This window comes from Mustela nivalis, assembly GCF_964662115.1.
Source record: "Mustela nivalis genome assembly, chromosome: 5".
NCBI classification, from domain to species: domain Eukaryota; kingdom Metazoa; phylum Chordata; class Mammalia; order Carnivora; family Mustelidae; genus Mustela; species Mustela nivalis.
In genome coordinates, this window is record NC_139024.1 from 7,396,198 (window position 1) to 7,416,697 (window position 20,500).

Genomic DNA, 20,500 nt, shown 5'->3' on the forward strand with positions numbered 1-20,500 from the left:
TGCAGATGTCGGGAAGACTGTCATCTACAAGACGGAGGGAGGGAAGACTGGTCCAGTCCATCTGGTCCTTATCACTGAGACATTTTTTGATCACCTTCTATATAGCAGAATGCTGTGAAATTTCCATTTCCTAAGTGCAATTTTTTACACTTGTTTCCTACTTTTGTAGGAAAGACAAATAAGAAAAAATACCAGTAATCTGTGCAAAAGAGCAATTTCTAACGTATGACAGCAAGGGTATCTGGATTTGGTCTTTTGCATTTATCTGCATTTTAATTACTGACAGCGGATAGTGGTAACATAATGAATGCTTGATCACTAGTCTCGATGACTGCTTTTACCTTTTCAGTGTGTTTACGTAATCACAAAAATAGGCAATGTTTTTCTTCTTGTTATTTATTTTTAAAGATTTTATTTATTTATTTGACAGAGAGAGATCACAAGTAGGCAGAGAGGCAGGCAGAGAGGGGGAAGCAGGGTCCCTGCTGAGCAGAGAGCCGGATGCGGAGCTCGATCCCAGGACCCTGAGATCATGACCTGAGCCGAAGGCAGAGGCTTTAACCCACTGAGCCACCCAGGCGCCCCTCTTCTTGTTATTTATTTCACAGATCTGTATAGTCTACTTTTTTAATTTAAAAAGGGTTTAGTGATGGGCAGTAAAAGTATAAACTTAGTAGCATGAATGGACCTTTTTTAATGAAGGTATGTGCGTAATTATACACATGTACACCAAATGGGTGAAAGTACTGGATGGAATAATATTTTTGGAAACTGGAATGCTTTCTGACTGAGAGTATTATTTTGTAGGGTATGTACTTTAGAGTATTAATTTTTAGAGTATTAATTTTTACTCTACATATTATTTTAATTTATTGAAGCTTAAACTTCAGAAGAGTGGGGGATAAATGTTAAACGGGTCGAAGTAAAAAGGTTTTTCCTTTATTCCCTCTTCTGTAAATGAGGAGAAAGAGATTTAAAAAAAAATTTTTTTAAAGATTTCATTTATTTATTTGACAAAGAGAGATCACAAGTAGGCAGAGAGAGGGAGGAGGAAGCAGCTCCCCGCTGAGCAGAGAGCCCGATGCCATCCAGGACCCTGAGATCATGACCTGAGCCGCAGGCAGAGGCTTAACCCACGGAGCCACCCGGGTGGCCCGAGGAGAGAGAGATTTAAAGAGAAAATAGCAAGGCTCCCCCCCCTCCCCATAGAACCATGAAGTAACCGGCTCACAATTCTGAAAATCACTCAGAAAAAAATCATCTCCTCTGTAGTTCTACGGAACACGAAGCAGCCCGAGCGTACAACTCTCCAGATTCCATTCACGGCACAGAAATCCCCTTTGCCTGCGACCAGCAGGCCCCCACGCAAGCTACTTCTTCCCTTCCCTAACCAAGACCGCCGCGCGCGGCCTCCCCGGAGCGCGGCTCTCCCGCCCGGCGAGGCAAGCCCCGAGCCGGCGACGACCCAGTCCCGCGGGCCTGGCGCAGAGCGGCGCCGGCTCGCCCGGGGTTTGGCCTCCTGGGGTCCAAACTGCAGCGCGAACTCCCCGACGCTCCGTCCCCGACTCAGCCCGCCCGGGTCTCCGCGCACCTTCACGGAAACGCTGTCATAGCGGAGAGGGACAGAGCGCGGGGACCCCTAGGCCCGCCGCGCCCCACGCAAGCTGGGGGGTCCGGAGCCCCCCGCCCGCTTCAGCGCACGCGCAGGTGAGAGCCCCGCCCCCCGGAGCCGCGCTCCGGTCCCCCCCTCGGGCGGTGCACAGCCCCGCGGGGCGCGGTCGGGCCGGGCCGGCTCTCGGACGGAGCGGGGTGCGCGGCCCCCGGAGCGCCGGACGCACGACGCACCGCGCACCCCACCCCGCAGCGGGGCGCAGGGCTCCTACCTGGGCCTCCCGCCCGCGCATCCTCGCTGGTGGGGGCGTGGGGGGATGCGGGCTCCCGCCGCCGCCGCCGCGTCCCTTCGCGGGAACGTGTCCCGACGTGCCGGCCTGCGGCCCCGGGGCTCGCGGGGGCGTCCGCCGGGATCCCAGGCACGAATCGTCCTCCGGAACGACCCGGGCCCGCACCAGCCCCCACCTCCCAGCGGGGTCTGCAGCCTCAGAAGGGAATTAACCCATCCGCTGCCGGAGTCGCTGGGCATGAAACCCGCGGCAGGTCTGGGGACCCGGGGGGCTCGGAGCCGGGAGGCGCGACGCCCGGCCTCGGCGGCGGGAAACGCCGGGGTCTGCTGCCCCCTGCCGGCCGCCGCGCGCGTCTGCCGAACCGGCCGGGAGCGCCCGGGACGCGGAGCCGGTCCGCGGCGGAGACCGGGGCCGGCGCGCCTCCGGGGCTTGGAGGCGGGTGTCCGCGCGTCCGCGGTGTCGCCCCCGGCGCCGCGAGCGCCCGAGCGGAGGTTTCTTCACGGCCGCGTGTCTGGGAATGCCCAGCTGCAGCCCGAAGCCCCCCTTCCACGTGGGGCAGGTAGCAGCACGCTTCGCCGCCGCGGGCTGGCCGGCTCCAGGGCGGCCCGCCGCGCAGATCAGGCTGGCGAAAGAAAACCGGCGGGGCTGCCTCCTGGCCGAGGAGTCTCCGCCGCACCCCACGGATGCCCTCAAACGCACGTGTGGATGTGAACGACCTCCTGAGGAAGGAGATGGGAAAAGGAAGCTTCGGTGCCCGGATCGGGTTTCACTGGCGCACCGAAACACCCTCTGCAGGCCTGGGGACAGAGACAGAAATAACGGGAGCCTGGGGGTCCTCCGGGGCTTAGACTTGGCCTGGGGAGTCCATCGTAGACACGGAAAGCAGCCGCACTCTGCACAACAGGTGGCAGACTCAGTGCAGAAACTGAAGGGTGCCGACCCGGCCGCTCGTCCCTGGCCCGTGGCTCAAGTCCAGGTCGCTCTAGACAGCGTGCATTAGGCAGTGGACCTGGGTTCGGATTGCGCTTTATCTACCAGTCCTGGGCTTGGCCTCATGGCTATGGCTTCTGGGATGGTCACAGAGTTCTGCAAATGCAGTAGGCGCTCCATAAGTGCTCATTCTGGGCGCGGTGCTTGCTGGCTGTGCGGTGATGAGCCGCTGGAGGCTTTCTGCCGCGGTGAGGTGGGAGGGTCTGGCTCCGGCATGCAATGCCCAGTCAATCCCTGCCCCGTCCAGCCTCACTAGCTGTGTGACACCAGACCACGTAGGAACCTCTCATTTCTTTGTCAGCAAAACGCAAATGATAACAACAGTCCCTCCTTCTTAGGGTGAGAATGAAGAGTGAATGAAATACCGTCTGCAGAGTGTTTGGGACAGAGCCTGGTAGTAGCCAGTACTCAGCCAGTGTTGTTAGCAACGCTGGTGTTACCACTGCTGTTCCTTCTTCCCCAAGTGCGTGGCAATGCGGGAATTAAAAGTGATCACTTGAGACCCAGAAAGTTGGGTGGGAACCGGGTTCTGCCAATTTCCACTGGCCTAACACTGGGCAAGTGAGTTTCAATGCCCTGATCTATAAAAATGGCAGTAATTATAATAGAGATGAATAGGGTGGTTAGATCATGATGTGAGATTGTACTGTACTGAATTCCTAGAATTATTTGCGTGCTGTGCAGAGTGGACAGGCCTACGGTAAGTGGTAGCTAGTGGTAAAACAAGTGTTTTAAAGGATGTATTTACCCAGCCACCAGGGCTACATTGTCCCCTGAGGTAGCATGAGCCTTTGTCTTACTTCACTTTTCCATCTATTCGCTTAGCGGAAAGTTAATTCTTAGCCAACTGCCAGCGTCTGAACTTTGTGATATGAAGGTCGGTGACTGTCAATGGCACTTTCTCTGTGTCCGCAGTCATTTCTGAAGAAGCGTCTCAGGGGCTTTGGATGGTGATGACTGTGGATTACGGCCTGCGTGGCCAGAAAGGCTTCTCAGAAAAACCAAATGCAGCTGTAACCTTTTAGCACTTAGAGCTATTCAGATATGGCATTTGGTTCGTCAGATTGGTCAAATAACGCGGAACAGAGTTTGCTATCATCTGGCACTCCTTGGTGACAGCGAAGGGTTCTGGAAGGATCTGGGCGGGAGGCGCCTGCGGTGAGATTCTGGTTAGTAAATAAATCCTTACCTGCATATCCTTTCAAGACAATACTCATATACAAGTGACTGAATTGGAATCCCAACCTCGTGATTTCTTCTTCTCTCTGGCCACCCTTAGGGACTCAAGAAGCCAGGTTGGAGTGACTCAGAAAAGGGTTTTTTAAAAATCCAGGGAACTACTTTCTGATGCATGCTCTAAGACCACGCCCCCAAGAAACTCCTCTTTTATGAAGGTCAGATGAGCCTAGAAAAGGAAGACTCTCCCCCCTTTTCTCCACACCTGGCAGCCTTTTCTTTTCTGAGGAACCCGGAGCTCCCCGAGTGTGTGGCACAACGTACCTCAAGTCGGGACCTTTCCTTTCACTCACAGGCTTTAGCAAACCCCCTGCGTGCTCATCTGACCCCAGCCTGATTTTCCACCCTTATGGTCCCTCCCTCCTCGCTGCTCACCCACTTCGGCTCTAACCAGGACTCGCTGCCCAGATGCTTTCGAGGGCCGGGCCGATCGGTGAGTCCCGAGCAGAGCCAAACACAGCTTTTAAAAGCATCGTCATGACTAAACTAAATCACTGTCACTCCTGCGAACCACACAAACCCAAACTCACGGTCACTTTCCTCTGAGCTGCTTCCGCTCCCCCAACCCAGATTCAGAGCAGCTCAGGCAGGCCCGGGAGATGTTTCCAGTGGGGGCGGGGGGCAAGGGGGGAACGTACTGAAAACCAAAAATTGGTCTGCCCACAGCACCTCTGATGATGTGATCCACAGCCTAGGCCACATCCTCCTGAGAAGTGAGAGGGGTTGCGGGCTCCAGAGTCCAGACCACATCTCCGGGTGGCCAGCCCAGTCCCTCTCGGTCCCACCGTGAGCCTCCTTATGGACTGGCTCAAGGCTTCCCGACCTCCTGTCATCTCCTGCCTCCGCCTGTCCCCTTCATAGCCCTTCTCCCCTGGGAAGGAACGAGGGCCCTGAAGGAGCGCACTCTGCTTCCTGAACCAGGGACGGCAAACTCCCCATCACCAGGCAGGGCTCCCCCTCTGCCGGGCTGGGCTCCCAGCCTCTGCTGGCCCGGCTGGTCAGGGCGCTCTGTTCCGGCCTCCTCATCACCCACGCGCCCTCCCATCAGCCCTGCAGTGAGGCCTTCTCCCCGCGGCTCCCTCCAGCTCCCCCGCCACATCCCTCCCCCTGCAAACCCGCAGTTCACGAAAGAGCTGCCTGCGTGTCGTTTGTGTTTCCATGCTTCAGCAATGGCCCGGCTTCCACTCCCACCACCCTGCTGACCCTCTTGTTGCTAAGCTCAATGAACATTTTTCAGTCCTTATCCTTATGAAGGGTCATTGAGGTTGGGTAGGCGTTGGAGCTCCAACAGCACTGGAGAGTGAAGAGAGTTTGGGTTTCCTTCAAGGGATCTACAACGGGGCTTGAATACGCATGGAGAGCTGCGAGACCCTCCTGCCCTGTCTTCACCTCCTGGAGCTGCCTGGGAGAAAGATACTGGGATGTCTACACTCTAACACCTGTTGACGGTCAAGGATATAAAGCGGTGACCAATTTGCGGGAAAGCACTCAGGATGCCTGAGAGAGAATGTACCTTAAAGGGGGGAAAGAATGTATACCAAAGGTCTACCTCAACACCATGATGTCAGGCTGGAGGGACTTGTGATTCCAGACAGAATAAGGGGCTAGGGGTGCCTGGGTGGCTCAGTGGTTTAAGCCTCTGCCTTTAGCTCAGGTCATGGTCTCAGGGTCCTGGGATGGAGCCCACATCGGGCTCTCTGCTCAGTGGGGAGCCTGCTTCCTCCTCTCTCTCTGCTTGCCTCTCTGCCTACTTGTGATCTCTGTCTGTCAAATAAATAAATAACATCTTAAAAAAAAAAAAAAGAATAAGGGGCTAATGCCAGAAGTCTGTGACCACAGTGGTGGTGACACATGTGACTTTCCAGGTCATAAAGGAGATAAAGGAGATAAAAGGAGATAAAACTTCTGCCTGATTCTCTTGGAACCCAGAAACCCCACAGCCAGGAAGCCCAAGATACATGGAGAAGCTGCAGGTGTTTTGGCCCAGAGTCCCAGGTGTGGTCCCAGTGATGGGCAGGATGCACTACAAGACGTGGCAGTGAGGACACCGCTGAGATGACCCCAGTCCTAGCCACCATCTGACTGCAATGTTGGAGAGACCCCAAGTAAGAGGACCACCAGGCCAAGCCCAGCCAACTTACATAATTGTAAGACATCATAAAAGTAATCGCTCTTACTGTAAATCGCCATGTTTGGTGGGGGGTGATTCATTCCACAGCAATAAATAATTTTAGCAGGCCCCTAGGAGGCTCTGGAAGGGCCCTAGCAATGTATTCATGTGATCCCATGCTTTTGTAAAATTTGCAAAAGTAAGATATTTTAGCCACAATTGGTTAAAATTTCTGTCTCTTTCTACCCCAACCTCCCCTCCGACTCTTCAAGTTAAATGGCATTAGAGTGGCTCTGGGCATTTTTGGAATTCGGTTAAGACAAATTTAGTTGGGGTTTATTTAATTTGGGCTCAGTGTGGTGTATTTGTGTGCTGTGGAGTCACTTCTATGTATGTTAGTACCGGCTGCCCCAGTGCAAATAGCTTCCAGAATATTCCAAACAACCACCGTCCGGGCTTGGTGGTGCAACAGGAATGTTTGGGACCGTGGACTGTGTCGTGACTACATGTATATGATATGTGGATTTGAAATACACCGAGCTAGGAGAGAGTCTGTGGGAATATTCCAGATCTTATAGCTCATACATACAAATAGTACAACAGAGGCTTTCCCAAATTTGACTGTCATCCTGAACATTTATCTTTTCTTATGAATAATAAGCTATGGAAGGGAAACTTACAGTGTATCAATAATAAAATGCAAGGGAGAGAATGAATTATTTTTCTATTCTGTCATAGAATCTGATGTTCCAAAACCTTTATTGTATGAGGATTCAATAAAAAAATACACAGCCAAACATGTTAGGGAAAGAGTATTACAGAGGTGGCTCATGAATTTGATAAAAATATGCCATTTTCCTGGGTTTCGTACCATCTGGTGGCAGCAGCAGTGGACAGAGTGAACTTCATGGGGGGGGGGTGCATGGAGCTCAGCCCTGTTGGCCACCCCCACCTTTAAAAGCCCTCCCTTCCCTTGGCTTCTTGGAACCTCGGGTCACATCTCCTCTCCAGCTAACCGGTCCTGGTCGCCTGGAGAGCTGTGTCTACCTCCGGGTGTTTGTGAGTTTCCGGGGTCCGTCCAGGCCACTTTCATCTTTCAGGCTCTCTGAGCCCCCCCCTTCCTGTCCCTGCCCTGTATTGTCCCTGTGACCCCAGACTCGACTTCTCCCACTGCTTTTCCACCTTCTTCTGGCTCTCTCCTTGTTATGCAAATGAGGCGGTGGCCTAGCGCCAAGTGGTGGGCGTAGCTTTTTGTCAATCCGTGTCACATTATTTACAGACACAGGAGGCTGGGGGCGCGGGTGGGCAGGCATAGTTTGACAAGGCCTGCTCTTCACCCAAATACCCTGGTACTTCAGGAAATTTTCCCCTAGACTTTCATAAGTTCCCAAACACAGCGTGTCTGAACAAACTCGTCTCCTTCTCGGCTCCGTGTGCCTTCTCAACCAACGATACTACCGTCTACCAGAGGCACAGGACAGAAGTGCAGCGCCAGCCTCCATTTCATACCCAGACTCAGTCAGTCAGTCACCAAACCCCCTCCATTCTGCTTCCTAACCATCTCCCTAATCCGGTCGCTTTTCTCTTTCTCTGCCGCCTTCTTTGAGAACACTGTCCCCGCTTTGGGCCCCATGCTTCTCACTACCCTTTGCCCTGCTGCCCGCAGAAGGACGGTGCCACTCTTCCAATCTAAAACCCTATAGCGTAGAACTACCCTATGACCCAGCAACTGCACTACGGGGTATTTACCCCCAAGATACAGATGTAGTGACAAGAAGGGCTCTATGCACCCCAGTGTTCATAGCAGCAATGTCCACGATGGCCAAACTGTGGAAAGAGCTGAGGTGCCCTTCAACAGTAGAATGGATAAAGATGTGGTCCATATATACGATGGAGTATTACGCAGCCCTCAGAAGGGATGAATACCCACTATTTGCATCAACACGGACAGGACTGGAGGAGATTAGGCTAAATGAGATAAGTCAAGCAGAGAAAGTCAATAACCATATGGTTTCACTTACTTGTGGAGCATAAGGAATAGCATGGAGGGCATTGGGAGAAGGAAGGGAAAAATGAAGGGAGAGAATCGGAGTGGGAGACAAGTCATGACAGACTACAGACTCCGGGAAACAAACTGAATGTTTTGGAGAGGAGGGGGCTGGGGGGACGGGTGAGCCCAGTGATGGGTATTTTAAGGAGGGCACACATTGCACGGAGCACTGGGTGTTATACACGAACAATGAATCATGGAACACTATATCACAAACTAATGAATTTCCGTATGGTGACTAAAATAATAAAATAAAATAAATCCTATAGCTCTCTGCTGGAACACTTGCACTGTGTAAGAGGCCAGCAGGACTGGACCCCAGCTCAATTAGCCACCAGTTCCCCCTTCCAGCCTAAATTACTTTCAGCTGCCTGGACTTCTTGCCTCTAGGACTTGGCACATTTATTCCTTTTCCTCACTTCTCATCCTTCCTACTTGTCCTGGATGACACTCCCTCGGGGAAGTGTGAGCTCACACTTGAAGACAAGGCAAGGCGTCGCTCTGCCTGCTCCAGGGAAACTGGACCTCAGCGGTCTGAGCACTCAACACACTGCTCCACGATCCAACTTACAGCTGCACATTGGCCCCATGTCCATGAAGTGGACAACTCCCTGACGGGGGGGGGGGGGGGAGGGTCCTGGCTCCTTTGTCCTGCTCTCGGCACAGCGTTAAGCACTGCGGACCCTGGAAAGGCTTCGACCCAGGAGGACTGCCCAGCGCAACTTCCCTTTTCGTGGAAACCAAACCCTCCGCCCCAACCTCAGGGTTCACTTGAGGACCTTCTCACGCCTCTCCTCTACCGGACTGTGAAGTTGGGGGACTGAGAGAGAGGCGACGGAGGTGTCATTATGTGGGGTCCATTCCGTTTGGGTGGTGTTTTACTTGTGTGCAGAGATGGCGCCAGTCCCTTGAGCACCTCGGAGGCTAGACTCCTCCAGCCTCTGCCTTTGAGACGCACAGGCAGGGAGGGCTGCTGCAGCCCTGGAGCTCAGCCAGGCCACGTAATGGTCTGACCTTGGAGGAAGGGGTAGTGAAGGTGGTGGAGGGGGCCTTTCCCATCCTACTCAGGCTTCCCCCCACCACAGAAATCAGCCAGAGGTTGAGCTCTGCACTCGTATTTAGAAACTCGAAAGCTTTAGATTCTCCCTGGACAAGTTTCTATATTTAAGGAGTACTTTCTAATATTATGGAAGCATCTACATCATCCTGAGTTCTCTTAAATATATATATATGTATGTCCAAATATATACACATATATCCAAATATATGCATACATTCCAAAATACGTATGCATGGGCATCCAAATATATACACGTATAGACAAGTATATACACATACACACAAAATATATACACATACATACAAATATATCAACATCTATACTAATATATACATATATGCATATACAGATAGATACTTTTATTTTTTATTTTGAAATAATTATAAACACATAAGTTACAAAAATAATGCTAAGAGGTTTGGTATCCCCATCACCCACCACTCAGCTCCTCCAAAGGTAAAAACATAACAGAGCCAAAGTTCATTATCAATACCAGGAAACTGCTGTCTGTACAGTGTAACGAACTCGTCCACAGTCCTTGCTCAGATTTCACCTGTTTTTATATATACTCATTTTTTCTTAAAATATTTTAATGTTTTCTACAGGTCTTGTTCCTTGCAAGGACTATAAAAGAAGACTTTTGTGACGATTCACTTAGACAACAATGAATGTTGAAGATGGAAAGACAATCTGGTTTCTCTCTCCGTCTGATCTGTGGTGAATCTGGACCTCAGAGTGGAAAGGACGTTTGCCTGAGTCTCTGGGGAGTCCTAGTGCCGACTCGGTGTGGCTGGAAAATGATCTGAGAGTTACTATTTTCTTTTCTGCATCTGATAAAGACTCATTTGTTTTTCAAAAATGAATAAGCATCTTGATTTCTGCAAGCACAACTCAATTAAGAAAATATCACCTTGCTTAACACTAAATGAGTGAGTCAGATCTTACTTAGAAAGTACGCCCGGACAGGTTACAGTTTAACCCCTGTGCTAACTGAGCAGCCCCGCTGTCTCTTTACTGGCAGGCCTGAGAGCTGATAAGGATCTCATTCCACAGTCCCAGAGACTAAGGAACAAAGGCTAACAAATTTGAAAGAAAGGTCAGATACAGAAATGAACACCGCTGTCAGATTATTGAGGCCATGTTTCCAAGGTGATCTTCCCTACTAAATTCACACAGTAAAGGCAGTCTGCAACCTGACGTCAAGGGCAAAGAAAAACTGCTTAGAACCCTTGCAACCCTGAAGGTAGACTTCGTTTGAATCCTTAATGGATTCATTAATTTGGGGCTAGTTTCATTTTGAAAAAAAAAAAGGTCTTATTGGGGATACTCAAAGATGGTTACGGTAAAGGGATGAGCTGTCTTAGAATGACAGGTCCTGGAGAGGAAAGCCTGGGCTGGGAGGAACTCTGCCGGGGCCGGAGGAAAGGGGACAGTCAGTAGAGAAAGGTGACAGGTGCAAAAGTTAGGCCAGCAACACAAGGTTCAAGCATTGTGGTAACATGTCACCTGCGAAGTTGTGACCTGGTCATGGCTTCCTCTTCAGACAAGGTGGGTGCAGGTGTTATGGAGGGGGGACCTCCGCCTCACTCTCCTGGTGAGGTGGTCTTCGCGGGGTGTTCATAACTTACCTCTAAGGGACTTGCAAGGAACTCGCAATTTAAATACCCGGAGGGAAGGTGCTAATTCTTTCCTTCCTGTGGGAACCCAAATGGGTCTCAGCAGTCCGCCCGGTGCTGGGCAGAGCTAAGGAAGTTAGCGTCATTGTCCGTCTTACCCTGATGTCTTTACTGTTGGCTCCAGAGCGCAGGAGACACCTTCAGAAATCTTAGATCCAGAAGTTTCCTGGAGTTCCTTTAAGTAGAGACTGTGCTATGTACCTTTTCTATAATCTCCAAAAACTCCAACACACAGTAGGTGGTAAGTTCTCAATGAGTAGAATCCAGTGAGAACCCGCATCTCAGAAGCCGTTCAACCTGCTGACACTGTGCAGAAATGATCTCTCTTTAGTTCTTTCCTCAGTTTTTGCCACTGCTTCAAGTGGAAAATGACTTACTTTGAATTCTCTTCAAAGCGTTGGGCAAAGCCACAGCCCGACACCCATCCAAGAGTGCTGTTGTGGGTTCCTGTGAACAATCTAGAATAGTCCATTGCTTCATGCCTACCCTCTGCCCCTGGAGCTAAATCATGGAGGGCCGCGCCCTAATGGAGGCCTCCATGCCCCCACTCCAATATACACTGTTCCATATGTTCCTCTGGGCCCTTCCCCTTACACACGACAGTATCTGTTGGCACACGCGCCTGACTCTGCATCATGTCTCTCTGTGCTCTCATGGTGCCAATGTATTGCAAAGAGGGTAAAGAATGTGTAGTCACGAGGCCATAGCAGGGCAACCTGATTCCCAAAAAACCTTTGCAGAATCAAATCGTCCTAAAAGCTTCAGGGAGGAAAGGGGGCAAAATGCCTACCACCACCACCCAAATAAAGCAATAAAATAGGAAAAGGAACATTGCATGGATATAGAATTTCTGATCACACTGTTCCTGAGATGCTTCATGCATGAGGCAGGACCAAAATATTTTACCATTTAATTAATTAACTAATTCATTAATTAATTTTTAAGTATGCTCCCCAACTGTGAGATCAAGACCTGAACAGAGATCTAGAGTTGAATGCTTAACCAGTTGTGCCACTCACGTGCCCCACTAGTAAAATATTTTAAATAAAAATAAATGCATATGGAAAGCATCATGTATTGGTAAAATCTGGGTTTTCCCCCCAAAGAACTTTCTCAAACGTCAACATAATCCCCCTAAAAGACCTTTTGAATATTTTAAGAAAAAGAGTCTTCTCAGTTTTGACTCCTCAACTTGCTTCTACACTGTGTCCCCTATAGTACACCAGGCCACTGGGGACAGGGAGAGGTGAGTGGGGAGACTTTGAGGAGAGAAGAAACCTAGGATCAGTAGAAAACCAGGAAATGTGATTCACTCATCCCTGCTGCTCACAATAGGCCATCATCTTGTTCTCTGAGAAGATAATTTGCTCTTGAGAATTCTGCACAGTGCCTTTTCATCCCAGGAAATTATGTTGGAGGCTTGGTGCTGACCTCTACACTTTGCTAGTTAATTTATAGAAAGAAATTTCATAGCCTAGAGAGAGGAGGTTGCTTGTTCTTATTTCGCAAGAAAAATAGAATCCACTGAACTACTCCTAAATATTTTTGAACCCTAAAATAGTTTCCGAGTGTGTAATAACCTGGTGATTGTGGCCTTAAGTCAGAGGAAAAGTACAGAACCAACAATTAAACTTCACACAGACTCTTCAAACCCAAATTTTGCCCTTCTTGCTTTATTTCCTGAGGGTGAGAATGTAACGCACTGTGAATTTATTTGGGGGCAAAGACCAACATTTTTAAAACATAATTTATAATTATGGAAAACCTGTGAGCCCAGCCCACTGGACTTGAAGACATTTTGATAATAATAAAGCATGTAAACTTTCTAGTCATCTCTGCGTTGTCCGGTGGGATGAGGGGATGTGAAGGACAAGGCTCAGCTTATGTTTATCATCTTCAGGCCTATGGGGTCTCAACCACTGGTGGCTCAGTAACCTTGACCGTTGAACTTTTTAAGCCCGAGTTCTCTCATTAAAGTGGAAATATTAATATTGCTTGTGGAATGACAAGTTCTCAGCAAAGTTTGGCTATTCGTGTGATTTTTCTTTCTGTTTTTCCTTTTTTACCTAAAGCCGGGGAAGAAGGAGAGGAAGGAGACCAGACGGAGAGAGGCAAGCGGCTATCTAAGGGTGATGGAAGTGGCTATCAGAAGACGATGGAAAGATTCGGGGGAAAGCAAGCAGGCAGCCCGGGGCAGTGAGGGGCGGGCCTGCTTTCACCACTTCCCAGCATCTATTACAGATGGGGATTTTGTAAGATCCGCCGGCCGAGGTAATGTTTGATCCCTTCAGAGTGCACTGGCAATGGGCGTCTCAGAAAATAATTAACTCCCTGTGATTATCTTGTTTGTGGATGTGTTTTCTCTCAGGTAAGTCAATAACATCTCAGGACTGGGACGCTGAGTTTTCTGGGCACCACTGGCTAGTCCCAAAATGGAACTTAAGGAAGTGCTGCTTCTCCTTCTTTTATTTCTGAAATCAGGTAAGACAAAGGATTTTTAAAAATTTTTGATTAAAATGTTTTTCCTAGCGATGTCCTAAAAATAGATAACATGATGGCTTTCTGTGTAGCTAGTTTAAATTAGCTTTTGGTTCACGAGCATCCCAAATCAAAATCTACATGTATGATTGAAAAATTCTTTAAGGGGGTGCCTGGGTGGCTCAGTCAGTTAAGCATCTGCCTTTGGTTCAGAGTCCCACGTCAGGCTCCCTGCTCAGCGGGGAGCCTGCTTCTCCCTCTTCTGCTGCTCCTTCTCCCTGCTCAAGCCCTCTGTATCTTTCTCTCTCCCTCTCACTGTCTCTCAAATAAATAAATAAAATCTTACAAAAAACAATAAACATTAAGAAAAAAAGAAAGAAAAATTACTTAAGAACTGAGCTTAATTTCCTCATGCGTGATAAAGACCAGTGGGCAGGGGAAATGGTGAATGACCTTTTAAATCGACAAGAGTGACTGTTGTTGTAGTTGAAACAATAGCCTGCAGAGCTAGCAACCCCAAAATTTGGGGGCGCCCTTGCCTGGTGCTCAGTTCCGTTAACGGAGACCATTTTCATTAGCATGTCATATTCTCTTCACTTTCAGATGAAAGCAGTGAAATATTTCTTTGCATTCTCTGGCCAGTGTCTTGAGGGTCTTTGCCTGCTGAGGCTTGACGTGAGCCTTCGATGTGTCTAGGTTTATTCCTTATGCCTGGAGAAACCACACGCGTCGATTGCCAGATGATGTATGCATCTAGGAATTCCAGAAACCTTCACATAGTGCTTGGGAAAAGCTAGGCACGTTTTTATATGCGTGTGAGTGTGTGTCCTTAGATAATACTTGCTTATTCAGCTGATACAGTAGGTAGGTGAGTATCTTCACCCCCATTTTACAGAGGAGGAAATCCATCCTTAGGATAATTAGGTTACCTCTCTTTTGACCGAACTCCCAAATCCAGGCAGTGAGGGTAGCAGAATGTAAACCAGAAGTTTTCCGGAAGGAATCTGGCACTCTTCTCCCTTTTCAGCTTTGTTTAAACTTCCTTTAAAAATATTCTAAACATGTCCTTAGAGTTTTGTGTGGTGTTTTGACAGCTTTATGGAGATGTAATTCACATACAGTTCACCCATTTCGAGCATACGTAGCGGTGGTCTGCAGAGTCGGGCCATCATCAGCACAACACGTTCTGGACGTTTTCATTACCTGGAAAGAAACTGCACCCCTCCCCCACCCGCACCCCCGCCTAGCTCCTGGCGGTCGCCAGGCGACTTTCTATCTCTGATTTGTCTCTTTCGGACATTTCATCTGAATGGAATCATACATACTGGTAACCCTTCCCATAAGCAATGTATGGATACCAGAAATTCAGTTTATAAATTGCCAGATAAAATCTTGTAAGCTGTACTTTAGAGTTAAATATATTTGAAGTCAGCAGAGCCATTTCAAGAAATACCAAAGGAAACAGAGAGCGGAGGATTGCACAGAGATTTCTGCGGGAAGTGGTGGCCCACGGTGGGGGGCGGTCGGGTATGTGCACTCTGTGTGTTGTTAGCCTGTGGACAACGGGATCCAAAATGCTGTGAGCTCACCCAGTGGCTCACACCAGGATGGGAGACCAGACTCTTCTGTTACAGGATTAACATAGGTTTTTTTTTTTGCCAAAGGGGGAGACTTTTATAAGCTCTTTTTGAAACGAAGGCATTTACTCTTTCTGTGGATGAGTTTCATCTTTCCAGGGCATAGACGTGACTGGTGGAAGGAAAAAAGGAAATCGTTTTACAGCTGTTCTCCATAGTTTCATAAACCACTAAGACTTTTTTTTTTTTTTGCAAGTGCGTGATCGTGGGTGTAAATGTACACAACACGGTGATAAATAAACCCACGTTATTAATGTAATACATGTGTTTTGGTAGCTACATACATCTACATTGGGCCTTGAATATAAGAATACCTTTCTTTTTTAAAAGTCTTTTATTTATTTATTTATTTGAGAAAGAGGGAGAGAAAAAAACCTTAGCGGGGTGGGGGAGGGGGAGGACCAGACTCCCTGCTGAGCAGGGAGCCCAATGTGGGGCTTGATCCCAGGACCCCAGGATCATGACCTGAGCCAAAGGCAGATAACCCACTGAATTACCCAGGTGCCCTAAAAATAATTTCTTACTAAAACGATATGTTTAATATTTCTTGGTCAATCAGTACACTGTAGGACACTCCACTGTCACGGAGCCCTCAAGCTGAAGAAAATAAAATAATGCGGGAGAACTTTTCAAGCACCAAAGAAAAAAATGTATTCTCTGTGGGGATATTTCTTTGGGATATCAGCTCCTAAGGTGGTCTCAGCAGCTGTTTGCTGTGAAATATAATAACATAATCAAAGGAAGCTTAATAACAGGGGGATATAAATGGAAGTCTTGTTGCCTTGGTATCATTTCTACCTTTGCCTCCTCAACTTTCTAAGAACTCTTCAGAAAGTCTAATTTAAGTCTTTGTAGGATATATTTTCCAGAGTTACTGTTTGCTGTATTTTTTTAAAGATTGTACGTATGTTCGTGTGTCTGCATGTATGTATCTGACAGAGAGCACACGCAAGGGCAGGGTAAAGGGAGAGGGAGAAGCAGACGCCCCGCTGAGCAGGGAGCCCCACTCAGCTCAGTCCTGTCAGGCCCTGAGCCGCCCACCCACCTCACCGTGTTTGTTTTTGAAATCACATCCTGATCTATAGAATTTATCCAAATACACCTTTTCTTGGAAATGAGAGTTCAAATGGGGGGAAATACGGGATGAAGGCATGGACCTGGGTCTAAAACCTCTACTTCTCCATAATCTTTTGAAACCTTTTCCTAATGCTTTCTGATACCTTAAATTTAAGTTACAGCAACCAACTTCCTGTTAAAGAGCCACCTTCCGGTTTGGAGTATGTTTAGTTGGGGGAGGACAGAGAGCAGGGGGCAGGGAGCGCGGCCTCCGGGAGAGGACTGGTCTCTGCACTGGCCCCGTGCCCCATGTGTTTCCAGGTGGGCAGGACGGGCCTTTCTGCGAATGAGGGGGTGACCCCTAATGATCCTTCCTACTGGATAATTTTCATCAGTACCTAAACACGCTCCCAAATGTCTCATCTTGAAAAAAAAAAACAAAAAAAATCCTTGACTGCACATGCCGTCTGGGAAGAGCTCCTTTCCCAGCGAGGCTCCTGAAGCCTTGGCTTCTCATGTGGCTCCACTGGCTTCCCCTGGTCACTCTCCAACCCGCTCAGCCTGGCTTGGGTCCACACCACTCCCCTGGCGGTGGTCAAGGCTGCCATGTTGCCCAATCCCATTTAGGCAAACTTTAGGCAGCTTAGCTGTCTTCATTAACCTCTTCTGGCTTCTCACCCTGGGACAGTCACTAAAATTAGGGAGGCCGCCGTCTCCAGGCCTGCAACTCACCAACATTTTTATATCGCATGGTGGAATCATTCAGAGAATGTCATATCAGCTTAAGAAACAGTCACAACCAAAGCTTACACTGTTAGCAGTCAGGTCATGGCCTCCAAGTTGGGTTTATAGCCAGGGTTGGACAAATCAACACCAGCAGTGGCGAACACAGGGGCCGCTGGTGGGCTTCTAACTGTTCTGTCATGGCGTGGCAAGCCACAGCAAATAAATTTATTCTTATTTAAGGTTTCATGGCCATGAACGTAGTTACAGAAGTTGTTAAATAATCCTAATCGATTAATCCGTCAGTCCACTTGCCCTTTTAATACAAAGCCACCTCCGAGCAGAACTGTTGTCTTGACTCAACGGTTTTACTCATGATCGCCGTTCTGCTCTCTAGGAAAGGAGCAGATTTTATGTGGTGGATGTACAGCAGATAGAGGATTTCAAAGGCCTGCTGACCGAGCAGTGGTGTTGATGAATTTCAGCCCGTTACCGCACTCCATCCTCTGTTCGCAGGCTGCGGAGACCCCCTGGATGACTACGTGAGCACGCAGGGGGCGTCCGTGCTCAGCTTCAAGAAGAAGCAGCTGTGGGCAGGAAGTGTACAGGAATGTGCGGGAAAGTGCGAGGAGGAGGCCGAGTTCATTTGCAGGTATTCTCTCGAGGGCTGCTGGCGGGCAGAAATGTTCCCATTGGAGACACTGCTCTTTGGTAACGAGAAGTTTGCCTGGGGATTTATTAATGAAAACAGCATTTAATAGGCAAGAAAAGCATTTCAGGGGATTGGAGTTGGGGATCCGTGTCTACTCCCTGGATCAGAAGCCGTAGGAACAGTGGGTTGTTAGTTTTACCCTCATCCCCTTCAGAAAAAATGCCAAAGGCTGTTATCCGTACCCATGACATCACCAACTGCCATTGGTTTTTGACATCATTGTTGGTAAATATTTAATGAGGATCCTTGTGACTGGGGTCCCAGCCTAAGGAACAAAAAAGCAGAGACACAGTGACCCAACATACAGGATATATATGATCTCGGTCTGTATATGACAGATCGTTGTGTAGTTGCACAGTCCAGTGCTCGCCTCTTTGTATTTATGGTGTTGTCACGGAAGTTGGATAAAATGTAAAAATTTTTAAAAACACATGCGGTGTGAGGTGTCCATAAGTGACATAGTCCTATGGGCTCTATCCAGATTCAGAGGAAAGAGTAATTCCTACGGGTTGAGAGGGCTGGAGAAGGCCTGGGGAGGGCGAGGCACTGAGCAGGGCTTGGAAGGGTGAGTGCCATGTACTGACCAGGCGGGAGGCGTTCTGGGCCCAGAGAGCCACGTGGCCCTGTGAACAGGACCCGGTGGACCACATCAGCTACAGAAGGGCTCATGGAGGAGATGGGGCTGGAAAGACCATCGTGGATGGCTTTGAGTGCCAGACTGCATGTTCACAGCAGGACCACGGGGATGGGTGAGGTGAAGGGAGAGGAGATAACCTAGAGAGGCTAAAGTCAAGACTTTATAGGAAAGGGAAATTCTAGGAGACCAGAAGTCAACATAGACCATCTTGGAAAAGTGTTCAAAGCAATCAGAATTGCTTCTTTCCAGCACAAAAGCAAATATTCTAGCACATCAGTGAAGAAAGAGCAAAGTGGCTGAAACAGAGAGAGAGAGTGTTTGGTGGAGGAGAAGGGGAAGGTGGAAGGAAACGAGGCACGACCTGTGCGGGCGTCCTTTTCCATCACTTCCCGGCCTGGGCCAAATGTCACGAAAGTGACCATTCCAAACTCCCTGACCCATCAAGAGATACAGTTCTCTTTGGAGTCTCTTAATTATTAACAGAAGTTTACTTTCCTTAAACGGCAGAAAACATTTTGGGGGGGATTTCCTGATTTTCTTCTGCAGGTCATTCCAGTATCACAGCAAAGAGCAACAGTGTGTGATCATGGCTGAAAACAGCAAGTCGTCTGCAATCTTAAGGATGAGGGATGTGGTTTTATTCGAAAAGAAAAGTGGGTACAATGTTTTCTTTCTCCTCCCCACCCCCCGCCTCCCCACCCTTCCCCCTTCGGTTCCCCTTTCTCCTCTTCTGTCCGTGCAGCTTATCAGACCAGAGAAGGGAGGCGCACTGGCCTGCGGTGGAATTCAGACTCAGGATGAGATTGGGTCACTAATCCCATCTGTCACGTTGAGGATACGGCTTCACCTTTCAGATCTCATTCTTCTTGGTTTGAAAAGGAAGGGATTGGACTGACAAAGTCACATCTACCTCTAGGGCCCCGAAAATACGATAGTATTTTATTTTATTTTTGAGGATAGGGGAATCTAAGCGTTCCCAGGATCTTGCTTTTGGGCTGCAGGGACCATGGCCCCTGGGCCCTAGGTTCTGGGCCGAAGCCTGCGGAAATAGAAAAACTGAGGTGTCTTAAGTCCTCCAGTAACATTTGGATATAGACAAAATCCTTACTTCCATTTTTTAACATTTCCAGTGTTAAAATCCATCTTCTTAGGTTGAATTAACTGTGTGCCGGCCGCCCTCCTGCTATCACGGTTGATCCCCAATTCTTGAGATTCAAGCACAGAGCAACTCGAAAGTGTATCTGGCGAAGTTCCTGATTTTTACAAAGAGCAAAGAATGAGTTCTATAGGGTTACCTACTGGATTGAAAAAGGGGGGGGGTGCTGGTGTGATTTTCCCTGCAAAATGCTAACATTTGAATAAATCATTTGTAAATTGTTAACCAGAAAGAACAGGGAGGTGACCACCGGGCTTAGTTTGGACAGTCGGACAGGCGCTGGTTTTCAAGGTGAAGGAAGGATCAAAGGGTTATGTAAACTCGGGTGGGTACATACAAACAGAAGAGAGGTAAAAAGTCAAAAGTCAGCCACTCTGTGGCGCTTGCTTCTTTACCGTGGCCCATCGACCCGCTGCTGGTTTTTCTAGGGTCGCTCCATGCCAGCTCCGTCTGCGTCTGCCCCTGGCCCGCGTGGCCATTGCTGTCTTCACTGGGGTCTCAGTGGTCACCGTCCCTGGCCGGGCCATGTTAGCCAATGGGCCGTAACTGCCCTGTTTTCAACTCCTTGTGCCCTTAGAATCAAATCCAGATACTTAACCGAACGCTACAGGAGCCTGCGTTGTTTAAGCCCACCCCATCTGCTGGGTTCTCGAGGCTTCTCTACACTGGGGTTGCGTGCGTTCCTCCCACGTTTCGGGCACACACACCCTCCGCCAAGCCCCCTCTTCTGTTATCATCTCCCACGTCTCAACTCAAGCATCACCTTCTCTGAAAAGCCTCCCCTCACCCCTGGGCCCCCAAAGTACTTTGAATTTACGCTTCTTATCAGTGTAATGCGTCTAGTGGAATGATCAGTCGCAGGGAAGACACATTTGCAGTCTTTATACATAGTCTAGGGTTAAAAGCATTTGTTTGCTATTGGTATGGTAGAAGGCGGCTCCCCAGGTAATTGATCGATGAATTAAAACACTTGACTAAGGTGGGAAATCATGAAAGATGACATACATACACCTTAAATATTTTATGTTCTCATAGGAAATGCAATTACACTGGCCCCTTTTTTGTAAAGGCTGCTTTC

General features: G+C 48.8%; 2 protein-coding genes and 1 long non-coding RNA gene across 6 annotated transcripts in view; 2 read left to right on the forward strand and 1 right to left on the reverse strand.

Moving 5' to 3' along the window:
- MAP3K4 (mitogen-activated protein kinase kinase kinase 4) overlaps positions 1–2,232 on the reverse strand; it is a 150,260-nt gene extending 148,028 nt beyond the window's left edge. For all 4 annotated transcript variants that reach the window (XR_014311382.1, XM_082729492.1, XM_082729489.1 and 1 more), the window contains exon 1: positions 1,884–2,232. Coding sequence is in view for 3 of the 4 variants with exons in the window: in XM_082729492.1 (XP_082585618.1) it covers positions 1,884–2,140 (257 nt within the window). In the remaining variant the exon portion in view is untranslated. The remainder of the gene's footprint in view (positions 1–1,883) is intronic.
- Positions 1,265–10,206, forward strand: LOC309864196. Its single transcript, XR_014311388.1, has 2 exons — positions 1,265–1,707; positions 9,953–10,206. It is a non-coding gene; the product is annotated as an uncharacterized lncRNA (long non-coding RNA).
- A 3,148-nt stretch (positions 10,207–13,354) lies between these two features.
- PLG (plasminogen) overlaps positions 13,355–20,500 on the forward strand; it is a 37,590-nt gene continuing 30,444 nt past the window's right edge. The window contains exons 1-3 of the mRNA XM_082729503.1: positions 13,355–13,504; positions 17,434–17,569; positions 18,813–18,919. Of these exons, the coding sequence (XP_082585629.1) occupies positions 13,456–13,504; positions 17,434–17,569; positions 18,813–18,919 (292 nt within the window). The 5' untranslated portion in view covers positions 13,355–13,455. The remainder of the gene's footprint in view (positions 13,505–17,433; positions 17,570–18,812; positions 18,920–20,500) is intronic.